Source organism: Patagioenas fasciata, chromosome 6 (genome assembly GCF_037038585.1).
Source record: "Patagioenas fasciata isolate bPatFas1 chromosome 6, bPatFas1.hap1, whole genome shotgun sequence".
NCBI lineage: Eukaryota > Metazoa > Chordata > Aves > Columbiformes > Columbidae > Patagioenas > Patagioenas fasciata.
This window is the reverse complement of record NC_092525.1, coordinates 13,228,413-13,247,843: the sequence shown is the minus strand read 5'-3', so window position 1 is coordinate 13,247,843 and position 19,431 is coordinate 13,228,413. Positions and strand designations below refer to the sequence as shown.

Here is a 19,431-nt window from a genome sequence, read left to right as displayed (position 1 = left end):
ATGCACATGATTTATATTTTCAAAAATAGATTAAAACCCTCCAGAATTATCCACTACACTCCGATTGTCTTTTCTAAAAGTTATTAACCAGCAGCTCAGATTATGTGACCAGTTCCCGGCCGTGTGTCAAGAACAGATTCAAATCCACTTTCCGTGGATGCACCTGAGGTTAAATCGTCGCCGCACATTCTCCCAGAACATCCAGTTTAATCTAGATGGGGTCCCTAGAAGCACATGCCTGGTCACATGGACAATTTGCATTTTGATTTGCGTACATAATTGGCACATTCCACCCGAACTTTTCCTTTAATAGATTTTTTAAAATAGTGCTTCCTCAAGGAGACAAAAGGTGGCTCAGAAAAACACTGAACAACTAGGATAATTTAGGAGAAGAAGTCGTAGCTACAAATGTTGGTGCAGACAAAAAGCAGTTAGGAACTAAAGACTCACTCTTGGGGTTAGTGAGAAGCCAGTGGTACTGATCCCAAACTTGGACTAGTAAATCCAATCCCACTGTTTCTTGAGAACAATAAAGCTGGAAAGAATCAAATCGTGAATTTTAGAAAACTATCTTTAAACAAAGTGTTACCCAGTATTACTATTCTACCATTTCTGTGAAGAAATGGAGAAGAGGAACATGGAAAGGATATGGCACGAAATCTATTTATGAACTGAAGTGTGGCACAATTTCTTTTTATGGATTTTAAGCTCAGCTTCGTTTAGACCAAATTTTCCTCCCAGCTGGAACTGCTGAATAGGTATTGCTTATATTCTCTTACAGCACGGAGTCTATATCAGTGCAGACTTGCATCAACAACCATATATGAGAAAAGAGCAGGAACAGCTTCCTACCAGGAGCAGTCTAGAGGGGAAATTCTGCCCACAGGAGCAGTTGAAGTAGATTCCTGGGTAACTCGCAGGCACGGGAGCAGCAACGTGTGGAAAATGCCGCTGAAAGCGAGAGTTACTGATTTCTTTTTTTCCCCCAGAATTAAAAATTAACTAATTAAAATTTAGAAAATCATCTCGTATCTGATAACTATGTTTCAAGATTAATAACATCTAAACACATTCAACTTTCAGCAGCTAGCAAATTTTCTCTTAAATTAGTTTGATTGTATTAGATAATGAGGACGTTTATATTTATAGCGAGAAATTGGCACATGCAAAATGTTATTTGAGCTGAGAAATTATTTTTTTATTCAAAAAGAAATACCAAACCTGACATTATTTGCCACCTCTAAGAAAAAGAAATAAATTAAACGTATAGTTTATCAGTACTAAAAATAGGTTCAAGATAAAGACAGCCTTTTTCAGAGAACCTACAAGTCCTTTTGGAAAGGACAATATCAGGGAACACGAAAGATTAAGTCCAACTTCTTTCACCAATATTAAATTCACACACAAACCTTTCCCCTCTACTCAAAATTATGGTTTGAAGGTAAAGGTCAATCTCTTCATTTCTATATTTTACAGTTAAGTCTCACATAACTTCCCAAAACTCAGCACATCATGACACTGAACTCAATGCTGGCCTCTTAACTAAGGGAAGCGCTGGGTCCTCCTGCTGTGTGTGCGTAGGGTGGCAGTGCCATCGTTTTTCTATGGCCACTAGAGAATGAATTTGGCTGGAAAAGGCACGCACGTGTTTCCCAAACACCCTTCTCCCCAGCATCTCCATAACGTCTGCTGCAGGAGCAGTCTGAGCGTGATCTGTCCTCATATTTTTAGTGAAAGATCAAGAATGACACGACAAAAATGGAGTTAATTGCTGCAAAACTTCAAGAGTAATCTTTAAAGCCATCTTACAGTAAGGGAGAAGAAAACAACCAAAACAACCAGAAAGAGGGACAGCTTTCAATTGCATAAAGAAAAATGCTTCTTGTAGCAGTAGCAGTTGCCTATACCTTATTTATAGCCATTCCATGTAATGAAATCAAGATATTGGAAATTACTCCAACAGTTATGGTTTTCTAGTACATGAACTACAACACATACAAATGAAACCCCAACAGCAATTTTCTACAGAGGCTTTATACAGTGACTTGCATTAATTTTTCTGTATAACTTATGAAAATACTCGCAAGTCAAAAAACTGCCATAGAAATGGAATAAGGCTAGATTAAAAACCAAATATTTTTCAGCTTAAGTTCTAACCAAAGTGCTCAGAGGGGAAGAGCTTTGCTCCATGCCCTTCTCCCCCACCACCCCAAGAAGGTTCTTTATAAAACAAAGCAAAAAAAAAAAGTGAGGAAAAAACTGGTGACATTCAAAAAGCTATATTTTATTGTTATGGCAACTGATGTGCTAAAAATAAAGAAATAAAGTTGTTATGGCAACTAGAATTTTAAAGGCAGTCAAAAGTAGAATAATCAAACATTCTGCTGGCTTAAGATGTAACATCTATGACTCAATTTGGAGAAAGAGCTTCAGAGGCAAGTAGTGGTTGGGGTTTTTTTGGGATTCTGCTTTGGAGACCACAATTAGTACAGGTTGCAGAGAACTCAACAGAGTACAAGGGAGGAAATCAAGGTGAACAAAAAATTAGTCATTCGAAGTTCTCGCTGGCAATAGGATGAAACACACACCCTATGCCGCTTAATTAACGTCCTGGCAAACTCACCTGTATCCATAAAATCTATCTGCTCATTATCAAAATAAACAGTAATGGGACAGTATTTATGTCACCCATCACAATGATCAAAAGACACTATATAACTAAAAGCTACTTAGGGATTTTAAATTAAGTACTGAAAAGTTAGGGAATACCAAAATTCATCTGTCTGAAGAAGCAGAGTTCTGCCCCTTTATATGTATGGAATGATAAAGATGAGTATAATTACAAGATCATAACATATTGAAGTTTCTGATACAGGCGTGATCATCATTACAGGGCTCTCAGCTATACAAGCATTTCCACAAAAATCGTAGAGAACTTGCTGTCTCCCATCCAACACTTGTCAGATTGTCAAAATTGCTACTTTAGTTTAAAAAATTAATAGAACTGTGTGCACTGTGAAATGTTCCACAGACCATACTTCGATAACCCTTAATTAATACTAAGCAAAGTATTTAACACATACTTCAGAGAATTATGACTAGAAACAGTAACTTATACTGGCAATATTTGCACTGGAACCATGTACGTAGCATGTGCTCGCATCTCAGTGTCAGCTAATATTTTAACAAACGATGTGCCTTGTATTTTATCTCTGCTGCAGTTAATCAAAGTTCCTACCAGTGTTCCTCAGGACTATTTTCGGGCCCATATGAGGAGGCCATGAGCGCTTTCAACATGTGGGAGCAGCATGGCCAACAACACAGATCTAAGGCAGGTTCCTCCTTCACTTTTACTAAAAGGAAAACAATCAGGTTAACTCCTTATTGCAGCACAAAACTCAAGACGTCCACCAGAAACTCAAAACAACACACAAAGGAGTGCAACAAGGATCACACAGACAAATTTCAGCGTATCTTTGCAGTTTTGCTTCCTCGGCCTTAGTATTTATCCTTGAGGCTGGATACACAATGAACTCATTCCCTCTTAAGCATCACATGAAGCCACAGGTGTTTCTAGAGAAGCAAATAATGTAGGAAAAGATGTTAACTAGTCAATCTGTGACAAAGTCAACAGCTTCTTCAAAGGAACCTCCATGTACCACAGTTATTACAAATAAATTTTCCTGACTCAGGATAAATCTTAGACGTAAAAAATATCAAGTCGTTAAATCACAATTTAGAAGTATTCTGTCTAATGGTTAGGTTAAAGGAGCCAGGCTGCATATTTTCAAGGTTTGTTACTGACTCAAACAGCTACTAAAGACACAAGAGATGCTGTTCTGAGCTTTCTATGAAATCAGTTTCCTCATTTTATAATATTCTAAACTTAATCAAATGCACGGTTGCATGAAATATAAGTCTTTAAAAGTTGAAAGTAAGTGTGCAGCAGTCCAGATATCAGTCCATTTAACCAATGTTAATGTAAATCCATTGCTTGCCTTCAGCACCTGGGGTCACATTTGTGATATCAGGTATAGCCACTCTGCACTGAATATATATAAGTATATAGAAAAACATCCCCAAATAAAATCGATTCAAACATCTGCAGGCACATTTTATCCCTAGCATGTGTTTCTATGTTTTCAGTTTTCCATACAAGAAGAACTCGAGAGCAAGCATTTTCCTAGAAAGGCAAAGCAAATCCTGGAGGGTGTGCCAACAAACACCAAAAGCGCTTTCTGAAATTACATTGACCATGAATGAAAGAAAGGCGGCATCGTTCCAAAAGGTACCTCTAGTTCCTTTGCCATACAGGTAACGAGAAGCACACTTCAATGAGAGAGCAACGTTCCATTAACCTAACGAAGGGCCGGCCTGTCCCCCCTGCCCTGTGCCAGCTCTGTGCTCCCACCCCCCAATTCCACCACCTACACAACGAATCCAGCTCAGCTGCAGCACAGAAACAGGGGAAGGAGGTTTTCTAAAGAAAAATCTACAAATTACTGAGATGTATCAGCCTTGCAATCTCTAGATGGAGTGTACGCAGGGCCTGACACCGCACCCCCCGTACACAACAATTTCATTTTAGATTCAAGCCTTATATTGTATTACCTAGCCCAAAAACATTTATATTTTGGAACTGGATTGCTTCTGAGCCAAACCAGCCATATGAAGATGGCTCTGTCATATGCAGCGTTTGATTAAAAAGCATGAAGCTCCACATCATCAGTATTCAGCTACCACTTTAAAAAACAACACATGAAAATTCGCAACAAGAAAAAAATATGTGCCAAAATATGTGGGTATGTCCACAGAAACCTACACAAAAGATTATTAGAGAATATGGAGTATATGCACTGGCACATGGCAATTGATCTCCTTTTGGTTACTTTACCTCAGCAGCTGTGAATTTGCTTGCTGATAGCAGAAATCACTCTTAACTGGTATGAGCATACTCATCACTACAAAGGGGAAAAATGTTTAAGGGATACAGGCTGTAAAGAAGATCTATAGGTCGCTTATCTCTTCTGGAGTGATTACTGTAAAATGTACTTAATACCAGCTCAGCCCCTTAGAAGAATATCCTAAAGAACATACAAATAATATTGTCATTTTGGGTTTTATCATAAAGAAGTCAGATATAAATTTAGGTAGCAAAAGGTGTCAGAATTCACCCCTATATTCAATTCCAGGTTGAATTTAAGAGATGCATTCATCACTCGTGTATGCTTTCATTTTTCTACACATGCAGCTCAAGTCTTTCTGGGTTTTGTGACTGTTTCAATTATTGTGAATTGCCCATTGCCAGCCGCACGCTGCTACGGTAAAAACAGGCTTTAATAAAATGCTGACCACCGGTACTTTTGTTAACAAAGGCATTTTAAGAAACTTTGAAACACCAACTGTGATTCTTTGCAGAAATAAAAAAGATAGATATAAAATATACTTTGGGATCCTTTGATTCCTAGTCTTTGTAAGCATTTAGAGCTCTCTGTTTCATTCTTACAGCATCAAACATGAACATATTGAAACCAGCAATTAATAATCAGGAAAAGGTGGTTTGCTCTCTTAAATAAATGTAGTTGAGGTTTTTTTAAGCATTAACTTCCATAAAATAATCTCAGGAAATACTGCCTATTTTAAAGACTGATTTCTGCATCTTTTTCTGGGTAAGCGCAGGACCCCAGATGGGGCTTGCAGAGGAAGCAGCTCCTGATGGTTCAAAACAACCTTTCAGAATCACACAACAGAACCTACAAGGAGGTTGCTCTCAGCTTTAACTCAGGCACAAACCATTCCAAATACAAATTACAGCTGGAAATTCAGATTTTCCAGAGACATAGTCATTTTCAGATAGAGTCGCTGTGTTTGGCCAGCGTGGTGGTTCAGCACCCCAGGGACACACAAACGGTCCCATTTCAAAGTCATACCAAGGCTGCCCAGAAATTCTTTCGCAGAGTAACGTTACTGTTTATTCACATGTGCAATGACAGAAATCAGTTAGCCTTACAAACAAGACATTTGAAATCCAAGTACTCTGATTTCCAGAACGTGGATGCTGTATGGATAATCCCAGCTCGTTCCTCTCATACCACCTGCTCTGTTATGGGAAGACACAAACTCCAACGCTCTGTCCCTTCCTCTCGCCTTCACCAGCTCCAGCCCTTGGGAGATGCAGCCTCCCGAGTGCCAGTTCTGCAACCTTTGGAAGCAGGGGGTGCTCAGGAAGAAGTGAGTTTTAGACAAAAGAGCAATACCCAGAGAAGGTTGATTGTTTAAAGAAAAATAAATAATGTTCTCAGGAAGTGCAGCAATGGTCCACGTACATAATTATTTGCTCCATCTAAGCAGTGCCATACACTGCAACAGATAGATGCATACGTACAGAATGGGTATGCATTACGTAAAGACAACACGCACTGCAGAGAACTTCAGAGTTACTGGGTACTGTGGAACACCGCATCATTTCAGCATCATCAGCTACAAGAAACCCCAACACCTATTAACAAACCAGTATTCAAGTTAAACTAGGATACCTCTTAATGTTTTATCTACAAAGGAGTATCACAGATTTTTAAAACAAGCTGCAAGGTGCAAAACATTTATAATCCCAAAACCAGCAGCTTTTCCTGAGCACTCTGATGTAAAGAGACAGCGAGACAGAGACCTGCCCGCTAAGTCCTCCCCAACAGAACGCTTATCGGCATCAATAAACATATATCTGGTGTCTATGAGACTATCCATTTTAATATCAGTTCTTCCAGTAACCATCATTTCAAACCATTCGGCCCATAATACTGATTTTACCCAACGTTTTATCAGTCGATTTGAAATGATGGGCAACTATGTTCCCCTGTTTTTGCAGATAAAGGTTTATAAATTCACGCAGACCGACCAGAACGCCATCCCCAAGGGGGCAAATGCAAATCTCATTTGCACTCTACCTTTCAGAATAAAGGTGTCAATTTATGTGACTTTGAGCGCCGGTAGGTCGTACAGCACCCCAGAGCCAGGAACTGTATTGGGAGTGTCATTCTAGTGCTACCGTAAGTGGATATGTACAGAAAAGAAATGGCAGGAAAATTCTTAATGTGGCAGATCTTCTTATAATTTTATGCAGGCCCTGAAAAAAATATTATTGGCATTATTTTCCACCTTAAATATAATACATAAAAATTAAATTTAAGATGACAGAAAAATAAAAATCACTAAGGGGTGCTACTCCTATTTTTCCTGAAAAGAGCTGTCATGAAATTGAAGAATTTCTTTGAAGACAGAGTGAGCGCAAGATTCTCCCTTTTGTGCACACTAAATTGAAAGCTTTTCTCCAGATGAGTTCTAAATGAATCAAAACTTGGCAAATTAAGTTCACCTTAGGGACACTTTATTCCTGACTCTGTAAGAGTAATCTTAACATTTACTATGAAACTAGGTACCCTGGTACATTCATAATAAACTAAACCTTTTATCTGAATTTAAATGAAGCTATTTAAAGAATTAAAATTCTGTCAACTACTGCTCTTCGGAGGCAAGACTCTTCCCCTAATTTCTAATAAGTATTTTCAGTTCATATAATACTTTATTACTCCATAATATGCGGCACCACTAAAATGATTCAAACAGGTAGAAGACTTAACTGTCAGCACTAACAGTTATACCGAAAATGAAGCATCCAACCAGCATCTGATCTGCTTTTTCTCTACAGAACACATTAAGTTATAAAAATATCAAGAACCTCTTGCCATGAAATGAACCATCTCAGTTTTAAAGAGTTAAAGTCATCCTATCCTTACCCTTTCAGAAAAGGCAGAGAAAAGTGAAACTTATGATACTGAGTTTAAAAGAAACATGAAAGCAGAAAAGTTGCACATCTCAAAGTGATTAGTTCCTCTAGAACTGCTTTGTTTAATATCCAAGTATCTCATTTGAAAAGAAATAAACCAGGTATTTTAGTCAACTGAAAAAAAAATCACTATTTTTTCTAATGCTAATTGATCCTTAGGTAATAGGATATTTCATAATTAATAAGCATATAGCTTTATGATTCTTGATATCTACTCTCTGTACAAGTTAATGGAGACTGTTCTTAGTGGAGAGAACTAATAATGATGCCGAGAAAAAACTAGAACAACAAAATTACAGTAGAGCAGCACTTCCAGAACTTTTTAACTTTGATTACTGGCCAATTTGTTCAGTGCAAAAAGACGGGCTCGCTGTGTTTCTAATATTTGTGATCACTAACCAGGTAAAGCAGCATCTTCAAAGATTTCAGGATGGCTTCTTGCAAAAGGAGGGATTTTTTATCATTTTCAGGAGGCTATTTGCCATGTGTCAAAAGAAAAGATGCTTGTCAGACCCAATTTGGCTGCAGTCCACAAGAGTGCTCTGTTTGGAAACACAAGAATGCTTCGCTGCAGAGACAGGTTTTTGAAGAATTGCTGCAAAGAAACACACGTTGGATGGTGCTCTTGATCCTCTCCCGTTGTTTGTGACCACAGCACGTGAGACAGAGCTCTGCTGAATTCGGCTGCTCCCCACAGCCCCGAGCAGAGAACACACAAGTTATTCCTCGCTATGCAGAAGCACAAACTCCCCCATTTTCAGTGAGGACAAACAGATGCAGCATTCTGAACACAAATATTTGCTACAAAAATACTCTAATGTTTCAGTCCATTAAGCAACCTGCTGCGGCAGCTGGTGAACAGTCATCTTTTTAATTAGAGACCCTTCCTGATTAATTAGTCTCAGAACACTGAGCAGTGGAACCCTGCACGATACCATTGGGCCAAAAAATACTCCTCTTCCTAGTGCTAGCTTAATATCCTTTGGTATTGCTGCAAATAACAAGCTTGATTAATTTTCTATGCAAACTAAAATAGCCTTCCTATGTAAGTAATTCTCTCAATCCACAGCTAAAGTGTTTCAAGCCAACTGTTTCACCCAAATTTCAAAAGCCCAAATCACCACCAAAAACCACGAACATGGTATCAAGGCACCACTTTCAAAGTCAACTGCATTTAATCCTGTTTGCATAGAGACAGGGGCTCATTTGTAACCACCTCCACTTTCCACTTACTAACTATGTGAGCAGACTAGCAACACAAATTTCAAAGCTAAATATGAAGTATGAAGCAAAGAAGTGAATACTTTTTCTCTTTTGAACAGCTTTGGTAACTTCAAAGGGTAAAAATTACTTTTCTACGGTAGGTTTACACGCAAGTTGCTATTCTGTTCTTTGAGATCAGTTTGCTGATAGATGCACTAAGGAAAACATAATGTAATACATGAAAGGACTGTACTTAAGCAGATCATGAAACTTTAACAATGGTATTTGCTATTTTCAGCTTTCCTAACTTTTAATTTTGGACCATAGACAACTATTACACCTTTGGCAGAAGAAATGATACAGACACCCATTTGCAGGCCGTCTCATAGTCCTGATATGATGAAAAAAATTCTATTCTCAGAAAATGCTTATAGTACTGAAATATAGCTGTTAAAGAATTTTGAAGATTTTTTTCCTACTATAGTTCTTCCATTTCTGTAGAGGTTGGTACCAGAAGTGTTAAGATCGATATGATGACCAGTTGGAAATGCACCAGCAGAGCAGGCTGGGAACTCCAACCCACCCAGACACGAACCAGACACAGAGCAGCAATGCTGGCTGAGATTTACACAGGCAGCAAAAGCTTCTGTGGGAAAACACCTCACCACGGGAATTGTTCAGCTCCTGAAGAGTACTGAAAACTTGTCAGAAAACCAGTCTGTGGTCACAAACTAAGAGAAATCCAAGAGATGTAGGGATGACTTCGTAGGCAGCATTTCTTGTCCTCCATGGCACACAACTGATCCTGGCCAAGGCAGCTGGAGCACAGGCACTGCAGGGCTGTGACTACACGGATATGAGAAAATCAGTGCGAGTGATGTGTAATTTCATCAGCGTACACGGACTGCTTCGATCTGCCATCATTTGCTGTTCTTTTTAGCAAACAGGTGCTAAAGTTGCATTCTGTATCTGGGCCTAGAAAACTTCTTAACCTGAGAGGTCTCCAGAAACCTGAAATCATAACTTGGGGTTTGGTTTGTTGGGTTTTTTTTTTTTCTTTATAATCATAGAATCACATAATCATTTTCATTGGGAAAGACCTTTAAGATTGAGTCCAACCACTAACCCACCCCGGCACTAAATCATGTCCCTCAGAACCTCATCTCCGTGTCTGTTCAACCCCTCCAGGGATGGTGACTCCACCACTGCCCTGGGCAGCCTGTTCCAGCGAGAGGATTTGTCTTGTAGGAATCAGAAACAATAATACTGGTCCAAACAGAACAGATAAACTACATCTATTAGCTCTAAATTGATTACATTTCATCCAGCCCAAAACCCAATACGTTTGCTCCACCTTCTGCAGCAATGGAATGTACTTTCACATATTGGCCCCTACTGCATGAGAATTGTACCTCTGTGTCATTAGTGCCAATTTCAAATTATTGCATTGCTGAGATAAATTATTTCAATAATATGGCAATATTTAATCCCCAAATCATATTTATTCAGTCTTTGGAAGAATTCTTAGGATTTTCACCCTTCTGTAGAGTGCCTTGAAATGTTGTTGGCCCAGACAGAAAACACCATCACACAGTCAGCAGACACTGCTATTTTCTGGCCAGTTCTTCTGAAGCCTGGCCCTTTAATTAGTTATTAATTCTAACTGTTCTGAGCACATGCTCATATTGCTAAAGGAAATTATGAAAATAAACAAATAATCTTATTTTTGGTTCTCTTACAAGCCATTTGGAAGGCCAGGCATTCAGTCTTTCTTTAAGACCTTCGACTCAAAGTCACCATTCATCTCAGAAATGGGCATTTACCTTCAGATGCAACCTTTCATTGCTTTTAAGTAACATAATACCACCAACATCTACTTTATCTGAAACCAGGTTCCTTTTTCTGATCACACTTTAAAAAATAATACAAATATATTTAAAACAAGTTTTGCTTTGCTAAACCAGAGCAGCATTTTAAAGTAGTGAATATATGCTGTTACATGAGCTTCATACATACAGCTCATTTCTTAATGGAAATCTGTAAACTGAAGGTCTTTTATAAAGAAATTACACATTTAACAATCATAAATCCCACCTTAAAATGGTCTATCCAAAAGTTTTCCAACTACAGAATGTGAATGACTGCATTCTTTTTCCGCTTTCATTATTTTACTTATACAAATACATACAACCCTGACAGGTGTTACTTCCTAAACTTAGGAAAAAGGACTTGAGCGTAGGTGATTTCAAGAGGAATCAGTAACAGGACTACAAAGCAGGTGCCTGGTCTGTAACACCAAAAAGGATGAAAGCTTCACCCTACAAATTCAGCACTGAGAACACATTTCATAATCATCTAAAACACAAAAGCAAAAGGTTAGTAATAGGCAGCATAAGATGTAATCAATAAAACATTTGTCCCCAGGCAGATGCAACAAGTGTTCTACAGTAAGTTGCTTTATTACTGCCATCAAGTGACAGCAAATTTCTAACAATTTACACACTGACAGCACCTGACACCTATTCTGGAAGGGATGGTGTGGAGTAAGGGCAGAAGAGCAGGGCCAGGTGAGTGTAACTGCTGCTGAAGAAATTACCAGTCACCACACCTGTAAACCGAGTAAACTGGGGCTTCCCACTGCTCAGTTTATGGGTGCTCAAAATACAGCATGTTGCAATATGTTACAATTTATGAACAGTTTAATGAGTTATCAGGTTTTAGTAACCGTTTTATCAATGCTTTATGTGCCCTCCACCTGCTGTATGGACAACATTGAGATGAAAGCTGATAGTTTGTGGTTGCAGAGATACAGTGATTTCAAATTGGGTCCATCTTTTTGACACACTCTGTATATCTTGTCATAGGAAACATTCATCCGAATCTCTTGAGAGGGAACAGTGAAGCTGAACATGACATAATGCCAAAAAACACTCTGTCAGTGAAGTAACCCTACCTTATGCACGGTTTTCTATTTACCTTCTTAACAAATGGATCCAACATGATTTTACAAAAGCTCTCTATGTAAGTACCAGTATTACCCTTTTATTACCATCACACAAGCAGGTTTTCCTCACTCTGATTTGCATTTGTGTTTTCCTTAAAAAAATTACATCTATATGTGTATTTGTCTCTGCTGGTATATCTTTATCTTCCCCTTTCTGTACTGTGCCACGTGCAGCAGGGTCAGAAGCCTATGGCACACATGCCAGAAGGGTAACTAAGGCAGATTTTGATTGTCATACAGTACAAATTTACATATATGTCAGAAATGAAGCAGCTGCCAAATCACAACTCCTACACTCTAAAATTGTATGCAAGACCTACAATTGTGCTCCAGTCAAAATTTCTGAGAAGGCTCATGGTAATCACCAAGCTGGAACTCAGCAGGGGACTAAGATCTAGCAAGACAGTGCCTGTCGGTAAGAAAGAACCTGCGAGAGCACAAGTATTTCTTTCTCCCTTCTCTCCTGAACTCCGGACTCAGAGGTGGGAAATACATCAGCGTGTGGATGCTCTGATAGGGGAAAGGAAACACAGTTCACTAGATCATTCTTGACAGGCTGCTGACCTCCAGCACACAGGACTAGAGGACATGTCTTTTGGAGAAAATAAGTTTGGCATTGATTTTTCTAAATAAGTCAGAGATTTTATTTTGCTTTCTGTGCTGAACTGAACACTAAAATAAGCCCCAAATTACTCTCTCCTACAGAACACACTGAACAAAACACTCCTCTGACAGAAAAATACTGCAGTAGATTTCAGAGCTCTACATACAGATGGATATATATATATATATCTAGTAGAACATACATAGCAGATCTGTTGAGTGATGTGAATAATAGTTGGCCAAGCCTACACACTACTGCTGCACAAACTGCGTGCAACCGGCGTAGAACAACAAACGCGTCTGTCATGGTGTCTAAAGTAAATCTGAATGTTGAGAGCGCTCTCATGCAGTTCATCACAAGAAACACATTTTTGGCCAACCAGACAATTCTCCTCACCCTCCAGCAAGCACAGTTCCACCAGGAGTTAACCAGCAGCAACACTGGAGTAGCTTTAAAGCTCCAGTTTTTAATGTATTTATCTCTGTTCCCTCCAAGAGGTAGATGTAAAGTAGGCATCATATGTTCAATACTAATAATTCCAGCTACCAGGTTCACCTTTTAAGCTGTGATAGTAAAATGACAGTTTCCATGATTTGTCCCCCAAGTTAAGCCTCTGAAATTCTCTTTATAACAATTCCTTTAGCTCTCATATAACTGAAGAAATTGAAGATGTCAAAGACGCCTTTAAAGCCAAGCCTCATTCAAGAAAACTGGACAGCATCCCTTTACCTTACTGGTAAGTACTGCCTAACACTTTATTAATTACTATAGTACTCTATGGCATCTTGCTGTAGAGTTGAACTGTCACAGCAAGCGAGGAGATGGAGCAGTAGGGGACAGAGCGGTACAGAAGGTTCTAGAGGACTGGCAGGTAGTGGGTCTGGGTCACAGATGTTGCTGCCACCTTCTCCTTGTATCCCAGCACACTTGACATGTTGTTGGTATATTGGAATGGTAGCATATAAACAACGCAGAAAAAAGCAATCAGTTCTGCTTCTCATATAGGAGAAACAAGTGAACAACCGCTGATATTGAAATAACTGTGACGTTTAACATGCCCATTATTATTGACACACATAACATAACCCTATAACACAGCTTTTAGTAGGATTCAGAGAATAATATATACATGCCTCTCTAAAATAGCTCAGTTTACATTACCAACACACCAAAATGAAACTGCATGAAGTTCTATTCACAGACATAAATACCAGATAATACTTCATAAAACAATATAGCTGACAAGTTTTCCTGGAGTGCCCAATATTAACTATTCCCAAAAATGAGGCTTTGCTTTGGTTTGGCATAGACATTCTCCCAATCATTTCTCTTCATGAATCCTTTCATGCAATGTGCGCCAAATGATGTGATCACCAGCAGTTACACACGGTCAGACTACACAAGAAATTTTGTGATTTCAGAATAAAAGTGTTTTACTTTAGAAAAAAAACCCTGAGTTTGCATAAATGCTTCAGTTCAGAATAGGATTTAACTTTCTAAACTGTAACAGTATAGTACTTCATATTGAATACTGTATGCAGTACGGTGTTCTAAAATATACGTCACTGAAATATTTCTATCATGAAAAGGCCAAGTGTAGCACGGTATTTTTAAGGCATGAGGCCATAGCATCAAGATACGACTTGCATTTTAGAAGTTTTCCACCTCCTCCTCCGCTGTGAAACAAACATCTTCCCCACTTTCGGCCAGCAAGAGCAAAATATTGGGGGTGGTTTTGATGCAACATACAGCTGACAGATGTCCTGTGAATGGTTTCTAAGGAAAATATAACCCAGCTACAACGTCAAAAAGAAAAATTTACACTATCAAAACATCCTTCTTTACTGGTAAAGGAAAAAGAAGCCATGAGATCTCTCTCTGGGGACACCTTTAAGCTTTACAAACAAGAGGTCGAATTAAGAGGATGAATATAAAATTTTACCAACAACATTTACCCCAAAACTTTTGTATGGACACACGATTCATTCCCTAGATAACAAATCCCACACTTTGGATGAGTAACGTTATCAAATGATCTCCATCCACTTCTGCCTTTCTGACCATTTTTACAACTCCTGTTTTTCTCCGAGCACAAAACTGCCCAGCAGTGGCAAGAACTGTAGAACCCCAAACGGCGAGTTCATGTCCTGTGTGTGTTACCACAACACACTCCTTCTGAAGCTTTCAGTCACAACTACAAGCAGCCCGGAACATCGACGTAGCCAACTCCTTACAACGTTTCCTGACTGCACTGGTGACACTGGGATGCAGAACGGGAAGAGATTCCCAACAGGATTCTCCTCTCCAATCGCCCAAACAGCAAGGACACTGGTAAAATGGTAAAAATGGTTTTAACCTTCTTTTTAAAATAAACAACAAACCGAGAAATATGCAACTTGGTGTGGCTGGTTGGTTGTATGCTTGGTTGTTTTTTAGGGAAAAAACAGAACACTGAGGCATACAGGAAACAGAAACTGTTGGGAAAAACAAAGCTATGCATTTGAGTTTATTAAAAAAAAAAAACAAAAACAAAACAACAAAAAAAAACAACAGCTGAACAACAAGCTGATGTGCTTATTATCATCACAGCAAGTGAACAGAAAGCTAAATGTCAAGTGTTACTACAGATATAGGTCAGTAATTTCTATTGTTAATGCCATTCAGCAGGTAGCCGTGGCAGGAGGCAACGTCACCCAACCACAACTTCAGTTGCTTAAAGCGAGTCAAACCATTTCGATTTTTTGCTACTTCGCCACTGGATAAAACTCCTGCTCAGTAGAATTCATTTTTACCAAGGCGACAAAGAATAAAAAAGTCCCTTACCATTGTGATGAGGACTCGGTATCTCTCCAGCATGGCCTGGTTGTCGTGGCATCCTGCCAGCAGCTGCCAAACCTCTGCCCGCAGCGCCTCTGGAACGCCGCTCTTCACCAGGGCAGATAAGCCGTTCGGTCTCACGACAAGATTGTTGTGCCTGAGAAACACATTCATTTGTTTATTAGACTTCAACGAGGAGATTAGAAATCACGATTAAAAAATATGAAGAGTTTTTTCAGCTTTCCAGTGTTACTCTGAGCAGTAGAGTCAGCGACTGGCAACATGAACTTTGCTTCCACTGGTTACTCTCATTAGGATTTGTCGGATGGAAAGAAAAAATTCTGCAGAGATTTCCAATAAGAACCAGTGGCAAAATGTAGTGATATCCAAATTCTCTAGGTTTGAAGACATTATTGAAAAACAGAACAATAAACAATTGCAGAAATTGAACCAATCTAGCTAATGAAGAACAGTTTTAACTGAAGGAGAAAACTATGCCATCTGTGCAGACAAATCAATTTAAATATTTGTTCAACGTTTAGCTTAGGTTGAGAAAAGGACATTAAAAATAACCTAAACTGTATGGAGAAATAAAGTTTGAAAAACAAATAAAAGCCAGTTTTAAGAGTACTACCATGGATACTGAAGCTCCAGTTTTATTATACACTTCATGCCAAGAGCAGCTGCAAGTTCTACAAAGCAGCAACAGTCGCACGTGCCTCGGTAAAACCCACCATTCCAAATAAAACTGCCTATTAATTGGAGCTAGTGTTTCACTGCCTGTTTATACACACAGCAAGAAATATAGGAAGGCAATTGCAGGATGACTTTTTTAGTTTTCCAGCATTGCATAATTAACCCTACAAAACTGGGTCTACAGAACTCCGGACAGGCTGTTCAGGCAGGTTCAATACTAAAGATGTGTTTTTCATAAATAAGCCGGTCACTGAGCCCATACATTTAGGATAAAATCACTGCACGTGCACAAGGTTTCAGTCACGGATGTTTAAAAATCCTTTTTGATTTAATAGTGTTTACCGATCTGGATTAAACCTTGCTTTGACTTACGATGGCAATTCTCATAGCAAGGCAGCAGAGGAGTGCAGGAATTGACTCTTTATTCTGTCTAATGGAGGAAGCGCTTTGCTCTGTTACTGTTTTGACCATTGTTATGTTTTTCAACTCGTAAGAAAATAGCGAGAGTGGCAGTTTAGCCAAATGCTGGTAGGCTGCGATTAAATTAAATAACCTGCAATTTGATCCTCAATTTTCAGTCAATGTTTAGAGTACTCATTCTTTGAAACAGGTCATTAACATGTGAAAAGTTTACCACTACTGGTTCAATTTAAAAGGTGCTCTAAATAAATTTATTTTTCCTGTACTCAGAGGATGATTTCCCCATTTTTCCTAGTGACCTGAGAATTAAAAACCAAGAGAGTATGATAATGTAAAGCCCTTATTTTTTAAACAACTCATTCCATTCAGTTAGCCAAATTAAAACCCAACTAGTCCCTTTCCTCTTTTTCAGTACAGGTCACATTAGACTAATGGTCTTGTGATGGGGAAAAGCTGGACAGTAAAAACATTACCCACAGAAATATCAAAAGGCCTGGATACTCTAAGCGGTTAAAGAATTATGATGTGTGCATTCAGGAATAAATAACTAAAATACACCTGAAACTTAAAGCTCAATTGTGTGAAAATGAAGCATTCATAGCACACTTCAGATTAGTTTGGTTATTAGATGGATTTGGCCATATGTATTAACTATGAAACACAGAGGCCTTCTCTGCGATTTGGCAAGCAGATAAAATAAAATGAACATCTAAAAAGGTGCATTCCCATATAAACATAACGGGGAGGTTTTCAGCGACACCAAGACAACAATAGTTTATGGCAAGAAGTCAGAGAGAGGCACATTCCACGCTATAATACCATCCTTACTACTAAACATTCACAGCTCAGAAATAAGCATGCTACGGTACACCAGATTTTACTGGATTTGTCATCTATAGAGAGAGTTTTACAGTAAATGTAATACTTCAGCAACATTAGAGTTATGCTTTACTGCATAGACTAACTTTAACAGACAACTTCTTAGTTTTCCAATGTCTGTTTGGTGAACAGCTTGATCATTCATCATCCTTGCTCTGTACTCTACCATAATGAACAAATACGCCTTTTTGCCTCCTTTGTGTAGAGGCCCAGGCACCTTACAGTCCTAGACACATTCTGCTTGGCCAGACTATAACAGAAACAAGCATAAAATAAAAGCTTGTCTTATTCTAGTCTTATCCTTTAGCACAGGGGAAAGAAATGGGTCATTCATGGATGCTGACACCTTTAATTCATTACAAAATGCTGTAATTCTCCTGCACAAAATTCAAAGACTTAATTTTAAAACATCAAAGAGCAAGGATACAGAACTGCAATGCACAGACTATGCTCCAGCTTGACAAACAAATATTTCTGATCAAAGACTGCTATTGATAATTACTACTTAAAAAAGCAACCAACACATCAGAAATAGTTAAGTACTCAGCTAAACTAGCTCAGCTTGCAAGAACAACTTTAATGCTGAGGATGCAGTAAATAGTAAAATAAATTAAAAGCTATTCCATTACTTTCCAACTATTTATTTTATCTTTTTGGTAAATTATGTTATTCCTGTTTGTATGTTTGAAGGAGACTCTTGGAGCAATGTTTCTGCTGAGTCAGTTTGTTAGGTTACAATGACATTTTAATGATATGACAAGAAGCAATTAAAGTGCAAGAAATGTTTCATCCAAGAGAAATGCGCACACCACTTCTCCAAGTGGAAATGTTAATTCTTATTTATTTACTTTTTTCACAAGCGCACAGATATTCGACTAGCATATGCTGCAGTTTTCAACACACTAGAAGATTTTAATTCAATCTATTTTTAGTTTTCAATTTGTTAACATTTTTCATCTGTTACTCTTTCTAAGTTTTTTTCTTAAAATGTAAAATCGCTATTCAAGAATTCAAGTATTTTATACACTTTAATTTATCTCAAAAGGTAACATTGCTTGAGATGCTCCTAAAGGTGTTTGCTGCTGCCAGTCTTCACGCTGGCTGGGATCTCCCATTTCTCATCTCATTTTTAACTAAGGTATTTTAACTACTAAATGATTCTCTGAGATAAGTGTGTGAGTTTTGAAGTCCTAACATAATCGTTTACTCCAAAAGTCTTAAATGTTTTGTCTCACTGAATAGTAACGATACTTGAGTAACTTGAAGAAATAGTTGGTTACATGAAACTTGAGAGAGAATGAGCCGCGCGTAGTTCTGTACCTCAGCACGTTTATCGGCAGCAGCCCAGGGATTTCTCAAGGGCCAAAGTTAAAACTAAAAGAATCAACTCACAGATTAAAAAAAAACCAAAAAACAAACAAACAAAAACCACCAAACAAACCCAAATGTAGCATCTTTCAATGCAAATGCAGGGCAGACTGAAAGGAGCCTGCCTGGCAGTTCTATAAGGACTCAGGGCGTGTGTCCTCATTGGCCTTGGGGTACCAGACATAAAACCACAAACAATTTATAAAGTCTCTCTTGGGATGCCCTTTAGAACAGGCTTTGGCAAGTTCTAAACAGCCCCAGAGCGGGTCTGTCTACACATTTTCCAGGTGAGCAAAACATACTTGTCTAGGGCTCAGCCGACTTTTCCTTGGTATTTTCTTCATCATTCAAAAGGTTCACAGCCAGAATATTTGTACAATCATTCCGCTAAATATTTGTGCTTCCCCAGAAAGATCTTTCCCGAAAGACAGAAACTTGGATGACAAAATATTTAAAAACAAGCAGGAGAGGAGAGTTCCAGAGGGAATGGTTAAGCTCAATAAGATCTCGTGATGTCTCATTTAGGTAACCTTTGCATGAGATCTCCAATTAAGATGAGGTCAGCAGCAACAGGCTGTGTTTTTCTAAAGCTACAAA

The 19,431-nt window shown here is 38.5% G+C and overlaps 1 protein-coding gene across 7 annotated transcripts in view; it reads right to left on the bottom strand.

The window, feature by feature from the left end:
* Positions 1 to 19,431, bottom strand: part of RABGAP1L (RAB GTPase activating protein 1 like) — a 238,084-nt gene that overhangs the window by 157,080 nt on the left and 61,573 nt on the right. For all 7 annotated transcript variants that reach the window (XM_065842075.2, XM_065842079.2, XM_071809961.1 and 4 more), the window contains one exon: positions 15,478 to 15,628. In XM_065842075.2, coding sequence (XP_065698147.1) covers positions 15,478 to 15,628 — 151 coding nt within the window. The remainder of the gene's footprint in view (positions 1 to 15,477; positions 15,629 to 19,431) is intronic.